General features: G+C 40.4%; 1 protein-coding gene across 1 annotated transcript in view; it reads right to left on the reverse strand.

Moving 5' to 3' along the window:
* LOC309546460 (retinal guanylyl cyclase 2-like) overlaps positions 1–13,277 on the reverse strand; it is a 206,004-nt gene that overhangs the window by 78,567 nt on the left and 114,160 nt on the right. The window contains exons 6-8 of the mRNA XM_082246169.1: positions 10,655–10,751; positions 8,667–8,795; positions 5,352–5,432 (exon numbers count right to left, since the gene is read on the reverse strand). Coding sequence (XP_082102295.1) covers positions 5,352–5,432; positions 8,667–8,795; positions 10,655–10,751 — 307 coding nt within the window. The remainder of the gene's footprint in view (positions 1–5,351; positions 5,433–8,666; positions 8,796–10,654; positions 10,752–13,277) is intronic.

Consider the following 13,277-nt stretch of genomic DNA (forward strand, 5'->3'; position numbering starts at 1 on the left):
TATTTTTCACATTTTTTTATATGAAATTCCCCCCCCCCCCAAAAAAAAATGTAAAAATCAATTTGTTTTCTGCTACATATGTTTGGTAAAAAAAATCACAATAAGCGTATTTTGATTGGTTTGCGCAAAAGTTATTGCGTTTACTAACTAAGGGAAAGATTTCTGTCATTTTTGGTGGTTTTTTTTTTAACGAGTAATGGCGGCGATCTGTGATTTTTTTTTGCGGGACTGCGACATTGCGGCAGACAGATCGGACCCTTGACTGACATTTTTGACACTTTTGGGGGTACCAGTGACATTACTACAGTAATCAGTGCTATATATATGCACTGTTACTGTAAAAATGACACTGGCAAGGAAGGGGTTAACTTTTTTTTGAGAGGGAGGGGTTAATGTATGCCTGGTGCTTACTAACGTGTGTGGGGGGAGGGGACTGAGTGACACAGGGACAGATCGCATGTTCAGCTATGCTGAACCCTGCAATCTGACCCTGCCTGTCACTTAGGAGATCCGCCCGCTCTGTTTACACAAGCGGGCGGATCTCCACACTCGATTCCGACGATCGGGGAAGAGCAGCTGCGATCGCGCTGCTCCTCCCCTGGCCCGACTCCCGCTGTGACTGAATACAGCGGGAGCGCGCCTCCGGGGGCGCGCGCGAAAAAATGCACTACATGCTTTTTTGCAGCTTCTCCGTTAAAGTCTATTGAACCAAAAATGCACCGTTTTGCGTTTAAAAAAGTCTCTGACCTTTCGCAGCGGATGAAAAAAGCATAGATGTGAACGTGTCCCATGGGGAAACCATGTTAAATGGGCTGTGGTGCCTTTCTGCAAAAAGCACTAAAAAACGCATACCAGGCCTAAAAATCTGGAATTTTTTGTCGCCAGGACAATAAAAAAAAAAAAAAAAAACCCTCAAAAACAGTGTTAATCTCTCTAACAGAGGCACAGAAAAAGGTTATAACCCTTTTCTACTTTATCTACAAGGGTAACTTTGGATTATCAATACTGTACTGTATATGTTAAAGAGTATGTCATGGCAAAAAAATAATATAAAATAAAATTTGTACATCCCTGCAATACATACACATTTTCTATGCTTTATTCCTTTAACCACTTGCCGACTGCCTAACATACTTTTACTGTGGCAAGTCACCTCCCCTGTGTGAAATCAGATACCTGTACGTCATTTCGCACACGGGCTACAGGGGGTGCGCTTGCCGGAGGCACAATCGCACGCTGATTGGCTAGTGGGGGAGGCAAACGGCGGGTCCAGCGGACCCGATGTCCACCAACTACCCGCGATCATTCCCAAGAGACACAGAACGACGGTCTGCCTATGTAAACAAGGCAGATCGCCGTTCTGTCAAGGGAGACAATCAGATCTCTATCTTCCCCCAGCCAGAACATCCCCCACACAGTTAGAAAGCACTCCCAGAGAACACATTTAACCCTTTGATCGCCCCTGATGTTAACCCCCTCCCTGCCAGTGTCATTAGTACAGTAACAAGGCATATTTTTTTAGCACTGATCACTGTAATAATGCCCCAAAAAAGTGTCAGAAGTGTCAGTTAGGTGTCTGATTTGTCCGCCGCAATGTCGCAATCTTGCTATAATTCGCTGATTGCCGTCATTACTAGTAAAAAAAATTCCATAAAAATATCAAATCGCTTGTAGACGCTATAACTTTTGAGCAAACCAATCAATATACGCTTATTGGGTTTTTTTTAACCAAAAATATGTAGCAGAATACATATTGACCTAAACTGATGAAGAAATTTGATCTTTTACATTTTTCTATTGGATATGTTTGATAGCAGAAAGTAAAAAATACATTTTTTTTTTTTTCAAAATTGTCAGTCTTTTTTTGTTTATAGCACAATAAAAAAAAAAAAAAAAAGCTCAGAGGTGATCAAATACCACCAAAAGAAAGCTCTATTTGCGGAAAAAAGGAAAGACATTATTTTTTTTTTTTTGGTACAACGTTGCAGTTAACCTCCCTGGCGGTATGATTCTGTCAGGAATTCTGTTCCAAAAGCGGTACAATTCTTTTCATGAAAATTTGGCGTTATGTATTATAGGCCTACAATTCTTAGTAATTACTGACTTAAACCTGACCAAAACAAGACTCTAGTAGACATCCCAGATGTGATAAATTTGAAACACAAACAAGTGAATTATAATTGAATCAATAATATTATTTTATTATTTAATATATAATATATATAATAAAATTATATTATTGATTAGATTATAATTCATGCGCTATATATTATATATATACGTGTGTGTGTGTGTGTGTTTATGAATTGTGCATGAATTATAATCGAATCAATAATATAATTTTATATATATATATATATATATATATATATATATATATATATATATGTGTGTGTGTGTATATAGGTATATATATATATATATATATATATATATATATACATATATATATATGTATATATACATATATATATATATATATATATATATATATATATATATATATATATATATATATATATATATATATGCATATATATATATGCATATATATATATATATATATGCATATATATATATATATATATATATGCATATATATAATATAAAATGTGTTATGTGTTTTGTGCAACGTTTTTTTTTTTTTTTTTTTTTTGAATTTCCCTCCCTAGTTCCGCTCCCATGCAGCATTGCTGCTGCAGGGAACGGAACTAGGAAGTCCTCCTACCGACAGACGAGCGGCGGAGATCTCGCTGGCGGTCACAGCAATGAGAGCTCATCGCTGGATCGCCAGGATAAGGTAAGAGAAGCTCCGCTGCGCTGTCTGCACGCTCTGCCCATTGACCCCGAGCGTGACTCGGGGATACCGCTAATAGCAGAAAATTCCTACCCCGAGTCACGCTCGGGTTTACCGCTAAGGCGGTTAAAGTAACGCAGCGCCGCATCGCAAAAAATGGCCTCGTCATTAAGTGGGTAAATCCTTCTGGTCCAGAAGTGGGAGATACTAAAGCTAAAAAATGTTTTTTACCCTAATGCATTCCTTGCATTAACCGCTTGCCGACTGCTGCACGACTATTTACTGCGGTGGTCAGCCCCTCACAGGCAAAGCAACGTAGTACTACGTCGCTAGCCTGTGAGGCTCTAGGGAGCGAGCGAGCGCGTGCCGCCGCAGGCGCGCTCCCACTCCCGCACGGTCACTGACCCCGATGTCCGCCGGCACTCGCGATCGTCCGTTACACCGGAAGAAAGGCAGGCGGCTGATGTAAACAAAGCCACCTGTCATTCTTCCCTGTGTAAGAATGGAGATCAGACGGTTCTACTATGTAGGACCGTTGATCTCTGTTCTTACACTAGTAGCCACAGCCAATCACAGTTAGAATCACGCCCCTAGGACACACTTAACCCCTCCCTCTCCAATACAGTTAACTCCTTCACTGCCGGTGTCATTTTTGCAGTAACAGTGCATATGTATAGCACTGATTACTGCAGTAATGTCACTGGTAACCCTCAAAAGTGTCAAAAATGTCAGTCAAGGGCCCGATCGGTCCGCCGCAATGTCGCAGTCCCGCAAAAAAATCGCAGATCGCCGCCATTACTCGTTAAAAAAAACAACAAAAATGACAAAAATCTTTCCCTTAGTTAGTAAACGCGATAACTTTTGCGCAAACCAATCAAAATACGATTTTTGCGATTTTTTTTTACCAAACATATGTAGCATAAAACAAATTGGCTGAAAATGTTAAAAAATTTTGATTTTTACTTTTTTTTGGGGGGGAATTTCATATAAAAAAATGTGAAAAATATTGTTATTTTTGCAAATTGACCCTCTTTTTTTTGTTTATAGCGCATGATCAAAAAATCGCACAGGTGATCAAATACCACCAAAAGAAAGCTCTGTTTGAGGGAAAAAAAGGACGTCAAATTCGTTTAGGTACAGCGTTGCACGACCGCGCAATTGTCCGTTAAAGTCACGCAGTGCCGAATCGCAAAATAGGCCCTGGTCAGGAAGGGGGTAAAATTTTCCGGGGCTTAAGTGGTTAATGTAAAACACGTTTTCTATTTCTCTGCCCCCTCCCCCTCCCCTTCCCTGTGTTAAGCAGTTAGAGATGGGAGAATAGATCTGGCACTGTGCATGGCTGCATCTATTCTCTCCTCTCTTCCTCTTCACACAGCACTCAAGCAGCAGCAGAAACCATTGGCTCCTGCTGCTGTCAATCAAATGCAGTGAGGAGGAAGTGGGGGGCGGGACTAAGTCATGCTGTGTAAGAGTGAGTGAAGCTCCATAGACTTGCTTGCTCTGGGGGACACATAAAGAAGGGGAGGAGCCAGGATCATCGCGAGAAGACCCGAGAAGACAGAGCAGGTGAGTATAGCATGTTTATTATTTTAATTAAAAAACATTTTTTGACTATTAGTAACACTTTGAGTCCTGTTGTGGGCTGACAGCATGCTTAGTTTTGAGGAACTGAATGGTGTCAGCCTTGCCCAGTTTATTCTTGCCAAACTACTCAAACACTCCAACTTTCCCATCTCCACAACAAAAAAAAACAAATTTTTATGTAGTTCCAAACTAAGGACTGGGAGGGCGAATTACTCCTCTTGGGATAACAAAAGATGGGAGCAACGGACACATCACAGCTTTGATTTTATTTCATGATCATCAGCTATGTTTTACACTTATCAAGCAGATATAACAAAACAGTTTTAGTTTTTTCTTTAACAGATGACCGAAATGGAGCAAATAAGCTTATTGTTACGGTATACATACACTTTAAATCCCAACCCTGGGTGGAAGCAATAAAAAACCATGGCAGTGGAGCCCCCCCACCACACTGCAAATGTTAAATGCTTGGTAGGAGAGGAGTCTTTGTGGTAACAGTTGCAACTTTCATTTATGTATATTCATTTTTGGGTACAAAAGATATATATCCACTTTATGTGCACCAAATGCCATTGAAATTCCAGATATTACCTTGTAGAGCAGCAGTGACGTCAGCACTATGCTGTTCTTAGCCTGTGCAGAGAGCAGAGCTGTGTGAGAGAACCAGAAGACTCCACCCACTACAGACTGTGTGCCAGAAAAAAAAACAGGAAGGGGCGGGGACAAGACCAGTCACCCTGCACATGGAGAGAGAGCAGCAGTGAGCGGTCTTTATTACAGGAAGTTCCTGCACAGAGGGAAAGTCTCACACTGGATTACTGTACAGATTGATTCTTGTATTTATACAATATTTTCTCCTCTCGGAATTTAGCTTTAACCATTGCAGTTAGGTTGGATGTAGCTCTACTTTATGTAGGAAGCACACATTATTATCCCATTATATAAAATGATAAAATAGTGTAGTCCTTACTTTCCGCAGTGTGCTGGTCGTGCTCTGACGCAACTCGTGGTAGGGCCCTGGCTCAAATTTCTTCAGCCACACCCAGTCTCCCTGTAAAATAGTTTCACAATTTTAATACATTGCTGTCATGTATCTAACAGACGCAGCCAGAGAGTGTGTAATTATTATTATTATACAGGATTTATATAGCGCCAACAGTTTGCTCAGCGCTTTACAATATGAGGGAAGACAATACAGTTACAATACAATTCAATACAGGAGGAGTGGGACAGCCCTGCTCGTTAGAGCTTACAATCTAGAAGGGAGGGTCAAATGAAACAAAAGGCAATAACTGTGGGGGATGGGCTGATGGAGAAAATGGAAGGATAGTTTTTAGGTGTGGGTAAGATAGGTTTCTCTGAAGAGGAGGGTTTTCAGGGATCGTCTAAAAGCTAATAGAGTAGGACATAATCAGACAGATAAGGGTAAGGAGTTCCATAGGATTGGAGAGGCTCTGGAAAAGTCCTGGAGGTGAGTATGGGAGGAGGTGACGAGTGAGCTAGAGAGCAGGAGTTTTTGAGAGGAACGAAGAGAGCGATTGGGTTGGTATTTTGAGACTAGGCTAGTGATGTAGCTGGGGGCTAAACTGTGGATGGCTTTGTAAGATGTTGTTAGTATTTTGAATTGAATTCGTTGGGTGAGCGGAAGCCAGTGGAGGGCTTGACAGAGAGGAGTAGCGGACACTGAGTGATTGGTAAGGTGGATGAGTCTGGCAGCAGCATTCATGATGGATTGAAGGGGGGATAGTCTATGTAGAGGTAAGCCAATGAGAAGGGAATTGCGGTAGTCGAGGTGCGAGATGACCAGGGAGTGAACTAGGAGCTTTGTTGTGTCATTGGTTAGAAAGGGCCGTATTTTGGAGATGTTGCGGAGGTTGAGGCGGCAAGGTCAACTTTCTATTTGTAGGACTATAGGGAGCCAAGCAGACACAGTAGTAAAGGAATTTGGCCTATTTGACAAGAAATGTCTCGGGCACGTTCCTCTTGAGCCTTGCTCAACCTCCTTACTCCAGAGGAACCCTTGAAAAAATGTTCAGGTCTTGGGGAAACCCTGCCTAAATAATGAATCAGGTTCAGAGAAAAAAATTCCTGCTATGTTGTTGACCATTGAACCCTGGTTGAGAATGGCTGCTTTAGATATTTGAATGATGGCCACTAATCACTTTGCTTTAGATTTTAAAAGATGTATTGTACATGTGTATGGAGAAAGAGGAAGAGGGGTGTGGGTTGCAATGGACGACTGTAGGTTCTACTTAAAACATAGTACTTGATATTCTGCGTTACATAACAATATTGCTGCGCTAAATTCATGAAACATAAAATAATGAAAAGTGAAAAGCAGCCAACACAAATCTTGAATTGAGAACAGATCAGATGTATAATAGTAATAATGTGGCACTAATCTGAACACTGTTATTACAGAATGTCCATGGATCATAGAGGAAAACAACAGTCTATAAGTGTCCAATCCCAACAGAGGTGTAGAGCCAAGCCCAGAGGACCACCACCAGAAAACAGTTCACACTGCCTCTTACCAGACGTAAATGACCCTCATTACAAAGGTCATAAACAGCATGTAAATCAAGGTACAGGTATGGTCCTCCTCTCCTCTCTCTTGTAATGGCACACAATTCACTCTCCAACCATATGTGAGCTCAAAAGATATAATGCAAGACACTCCTCATAGTGTATACCATTCATACTATTTATTCAGCGCATATGGTTAAAAATAACTTACAGAATCACAGAAATTATATGGCATTGTATGTTTCCTCTCAGTACAGTATATTGCTGCCAATAACCCACCAATAAGATCGCTGCCGTGTCTCCTCCGCGTGTGGCGTGCGTCACCGTAAGCTCCACCGGACGCGTTTTGTCATAGACTGATGTCGTCAAGGGGTGATATTCTGCATGCCTTTCCAACCTACTGACTCAGCCTCTCACAAGGCTATACTGGTTGGACACTTAAAGTTTAAGACGGCTATAAAACTTAGGTTCTTGTGGTATCTCAGTCGTAGAATTCAAGGCAGGAATGTATGGAATGATTCCTGTATTGCTTTCAAACTCAGTTGGACACTAACCACCTCCATGTGGTGGAAAAACTAATTCTGCTTCCTCAAGGCCTTACATCAGCACTCCATAGGGACCAGTATCTTCATGGTTTTCCTCCAGGAGTAGAGATCCCTGGCTCTTAGGCACTAGGGCCTAGGACAATGCCCTTGGAGTAAAACCCTGGAGGTAGACCATTTGCTAGGAATTGACTTAAAGATTTAATATCTTTTCCAGCATGCATTAGCAGACCCCAGAAGCCTACTGATTGGCCAGTTATTAAACATTCTTAAAGTAGTATTACATTTTTTTTTTTTAAATAAATATATTCTAATCTATTAGTCAAACACTCCTTTAGTACATGTTTTAGTTAATAGATGTGCCCATTTACCTACTTTTTTTAAAGCTCCAGGGTCAGCTCCAGGTCCCTCGCATCCTGTAGCAGATCATGATTAATAGTGAAGGTGCTTGGAGGAAGGGGGTGGTGGGCAGGGCCGGGACAAGGGGTGGGCAGGAGGGGTAGCTGCCCTGGGCTCAATGGTTTATTGCAGGGATGGGGGCACCCTGTGCCAGTTGCTTCTGTTACATGGCTGACAGGTGAAGTGACAGTGACATAACTGCTAACCCTAAGGGATTAAGGGGGGTGCAGTTTGGCATCTTTGCCCTGGGCGCTGGATGACCTTGTCCCGACACTGGTGGTGGGAGCAGGGGAATGGCTTACTGGGGGAAGCAGGGGGAGGGGGCATGGCCGGGCGGGAGTCCAGGGCTGAGGTTGTCTCTCCTATCACCATACAACCCTGTGGATGTGTGGTACCAGGGATTCTCTCCTCCTTTCCTTCAGTTTTAAGGTTTTAGGGCTGTGTGTTTGTGCCCTTTTTACCACAGGTCAATTACAATCCTAACAATGCCCCTGGATAAAAGATGGCAAAATGTAGCAGAGAACAATGATGAAATGGTAACCAAGTATTCAGAAACACCTTCAGATGCTTTCTGGTTCCAGCCTCATAGCAGGCAATAAGGAGAGAACATATAAGAAGTAATAACAGTGAGCATCAAAGGAATGCCCAGTATGCTTCTGTTGTCCTCTTTGCTCTGTGTCAGACACCATTCAGAAGGTTTTATTAGGATTTAAATGTGTGCACTCCTATAGAACAGAAAGCAGCATTCCCCTTGCTGCCAAAAAAGTATCACAGGCCCTAAAAGGTGTGCTGATAACCCAATTAAGGGTTCTGGTTACCTCGTAAACGGCCACGTTGGAATTCTCATGGTTGACTGCACTTTTTGTAGACAGGGAACGAGCGATGGATTTCAAACTCCTGCAGTCTGAGATGCTTTTGGTGTCACTAATGTTATCGATATTAATTTTCTGTGAAAGAAAATATGTTATGTTAAAGGAACTTTGTAACAGATTCATAAAGCAAACCCTTTGCTTAAAGTGTTACTAAACCCACAACAGTAAAATCAGTGTGTATATGCAGTAAAGCATTCTTGTTATACTCTATATTATAATCTTACGCAAAAGCTGTTTGATCCTGTCTTCTCTGATCCTCCCCTTCTTTTACTGTCCCTCAATCCATCACCTAATAGTACAGAGCCCTGGGGCCACTCTGCACATGCTCAGTTTGATGTGTGTGGCTAGAGAGTATTTATTTATTTTTATTTTTTTGGGGAGGGTGCATGTGATAGGCACAGGGCCAATCGGCACTATTCAGACAGAGGATCAGGGGTTATGCAGCCTCATAAAACAGAGGAGAATGAAAACTCCTCCTACAAACTTTACCCAGACACTGATAAAATTCATAGGATACTGCTGATGAGAAAAGGTATTTATCAGTTTATATTTACTAAAATAATTGCATTTCCATGTTCTGTGTACCGTAGGAGACTAGATATAGTGAATGCAGGCTCCTGGGTTTAGTAACATTTTAAGGCACAACACCAAACATACTAAAAAACAAATAGTTTATGGTCTTAGATACACTTTAGGATACTATTAGATAACAAAATATCAGTATTATTATTATTATTATTATTTATCTTATTAATTATAACAATAATATCATTTTTTAGCCATTGGTGAAATACTCATTTTGCTGTGAAGCTGAATTAATATCATGTAGCGCTCTCATTAGTATCCCTTAGGATTTAGCCCATTTCACAGTCAGCTTACAAAACACTGGGCGAAAACGTGGACTTAATATCCCTGTAATGCAAGTGACATATGACAAGTTTGTAATCTTTGTTTAATCTATTTATTAATAGTAAAAGCACAAAAACAGCAAATGTGAAGAGTCTAGGAGGATAAGCTTTTGCAGCCTGTTACACATTCGAGTCCGAGGCCAGACGGGTGTGCCAAAACCTATAGCCCTTGAAAGGCTGGAGGCTCATACAACGAAAGTTTGTGGACACCTAAAAGACATAACTGGACAATATTTTCCAAAAACATGGACAATAATATAGGGTTGGCCTCCCTTGTAACCTCCACTCTTCTGGGATGATTTTTGAGAGTTCAGCCAAAAGAGCATTTGTTGGGTCAGGTGTTGATGTTGTACAAGAAGAGACCAAAGGTGTTCAGGAGGGTTAAGGTCAGGGCTCTGTGTAGGGCACTCGGCCATATAGAGTATTTTACCAAGCCTTGAATTGAGCCAGGCAAAGACTGGTGTAGTTATGTCAACTGGACCAAGTTCATAGTATCCAACAGTTTAAAACACAAATTGTGTTTGTCTCTACCAATATCCCATTATATGTTTTCTTTATCCTCCTCAGTGAGTTATATTAGGGGTGAAAAGAAAATAAACCTAAAAAGCTGATCTTTTTGGACTCATTTTTTGTATTAATGTCAAAAGAAAATAATATGGACAAAAACCTGACAGACTCAAAACAGAATCAATTTATCTGAATCAGCAGGGAACCTGTGAGCATTATATATATATATATATATATATATATATATATATATATATAATAAGGTTATATTATAGTATTTATTGGGAAATGTGCTGTATACATAGATCTTAGTGAATTATTTGTTAAATTCAACTCCCACAAAGGTACCATTCAGTAACAAAGAGATTATCCTCTATATACGGTATTTATACAAGAGCCCCTTAGGAGCCAGAATATCTACGTTGGCTCTATAATATGGCCTTAGTGTGGGATACAAAATTGACAATTGATGTTTAATCCATCCAACATGTACTGCTTTCATATCCTTTGACATCTCACCTTCATACTCAGTTTGGGGTTGATGAATGTCAGGTCATCCATGGATAGTAATATTTTGTTTGGCCCTTTTACCAGTTGAATCTGAAGAAGACTATGCCTGAAATAAAAGAAAAAAAATTAAACCATTATTTGTGAGATACATAAGTAGCTAATCGGCAGTGCTGCCTCTTGGAATGTCATGCTGGGAGTTTAAACTCTACTTGTGAGGATCATACGATGCCCAAATGGTGCATCACCACATTGGGTACTAGAGATAGTCCTTCAATGTTCTTGATGTAATCATAGCTACATAGTTAATATAGTTGAAAAAAGTCCATCCAGTTTAACCAATAGAGAGAAAAAAAAACACACAAATAGAAAACCTCCATATACACTATCCAATACCCACAGTTGATCCAGAGGAAGGAAAAAAAAAACAATAAAGCAAGAACCAAATTGCTCGAGCGGGGGAAATAAATTCTTTCCTGATCCCCCAAGAGGCAATTGGATATTCCCTGAATTAACTTTACCTATGAATGTTAGTATCCAGCAGAGATGTATAGTAACTAAGTAGAAATACTTCACTACTGTACTTAAGTACCGAAAGGCGGTATCTGTACTTTCCTGGAGTATAATTTTTTTCTCCTACTTCCACTTTTACTTCACTACATTTTTTCAATGATTTCAATACTTCTACTCCAATATTTTTTTTTTTTTTGTGCTGCATAGTTACTCGTTACAATTATAAAAATTACCACTGCCAGAACAGTAGATGGCAGGTTTCATGAAGCTCAAAACATGTGTATTATCAGAGCATACGAAAATAAATGCTACTGTATGTAAAAATAAAAGCTGCATTTGAAATAATAAAAACAATATGATGTTCAAACTTTTGACTTCTTTCTTTAATAACTACATAACACAGTACTTGTACTTTTACTTTCAGTACTTGAGTAGCAATTTTTTTTTCAAAACTACTGGTACTTTTACTTTCAGTACTTGAGTAGCAAAAAAAAACTACTTGCAATACTTAAGTACAAAAAATGTTGAATACTTTAGTACTTCTACTCAAGTCACTTTTTGATCGAGCACTTCCACTTCTACTCAAGCCACTTTTTGATCGAGCACTTGTACTTTTACTCAAGTATGGGTTTCGAGTACTTTATACAACTCTGGTATCCAGCTATAGTATGTGTATTTATTAAAGAATGCAGGCCTTTCTATGCAGTATGTGCAGTTCTGATACTGTGACTTTCAATGAGTATCACATCTTCTAGTCGTCACAGTATAACTGAGATTTAGACCTCATTTTGGTGTGGTTGGCCCCAGCATCTCATGAATAGTTATGCTTCTTGTGGTCCCCCTTTAAACTTTTTAGTTTTGGATAACGTGGAGAGGAATTAGAACACCTCTCAGGTTTATATTACTGTCTATGCCCCTGTTAGGCCCCTTTACACCAGTGGACCGATCAGGTCCACCTGCCCGTTTTCAGGTGGACCTGATCGGACCACCCATTGCTCTCTTTGTAGTGGTGGATGTCAGTGGACATGTGTCTGACAACCGCCGGCATGCCATACGATCCGCTAAATCAGACGGAAACGGATTCCCATCCCCAAAACGCTCCTCTTTTGAACACAGAAGTGATGGGGTTGTTTTCAGCCTCCAAAGGCCTGTAAACGCCTAGGTATGCATGGATACATAAGCTAATATGGAGGGGCATTTAGAGTAGAGAAAAAAAAACAATCGCCTAGCATTTTTGACACCCAATGTGCATAAAGGCCCTACTGTTATTATTACCAAAAGTGAAATCCCAAATTTTGTATTCCCAAAAGAACAGTAATAGAGCGGAAATCTTCCAGTGGGGACACTAGTTCTAGTGACCTTGGTGACAATCGGGGCTTTACTTTGGAGGGATTTCCTATGGCGTTGATTTACTAAAGCTGGAGAGTGCAAAATCTGGTGCAGCTGTGCACAGTAGCCAATCAGCTTCTAACTTCAGCTTGTTCATTTAAGCTTTGACAATAAAACATGGAAGCTGATTGGTTTCTCTGCAGCGCTGTACAAAGTTTTGCACTTTAAAGTTTTAGTAAATCAACCCCTATCGCTTCTTGTTTGGTATGGAACAGGAAGTGAAGAGGGATCTCCCTAATGGGATACTAACAGCAAACAAAGCGGCAGGGGTTATAACTCTCCCTTACTTAATCCAAAATGTAAAAAAAAAAAAAAAATTGCCTTTAGTTCTACTTTAATTGAAAAGTGATAATGGGCAGTTTGTGCTCACTGCCCAGCAAACATGGCAGAAATTGGGGAAACTGAAGGGGAATAATACAGTCTTTAGGTACCCCCAGGGCCCCTTTGTGCCCACAAATCTCTCTGTGCTAAAATGCCCTTCAAAAACCGCATTAGTCAATTTAAGGCCTCTAGTTTTAAGAGTGATAAAGAGGAATTTTCAAGACAAGTTGGCACATTAGATGTCTTTCTTAACCACTTAAGCCCCGGAGGATTTGGCTGCTCAAAGACCAGGCCCTATTTTGCGATTCGGCACTGCGTGAAATTAACTGACAATTGCGCAGTCGTGCGACGCTGTACCCAAATGAAATTGATGTCCTTTTTTTCCCCACAAACAGAGCTTTCTTTTGGTGGT

The sequence above is a fragment of the Pelophylax lessonae genome (assembly GCF_965119305.1).
Source record: "Pelophylax lessonae genome assembly, chromosome: 2".
NCBI classification, from domain to species: Eukaryota; Metazoa; Chordata; class Amphibia; order Anura; family Ranidae; genus Pelophylax; species Pelophylax lessonae.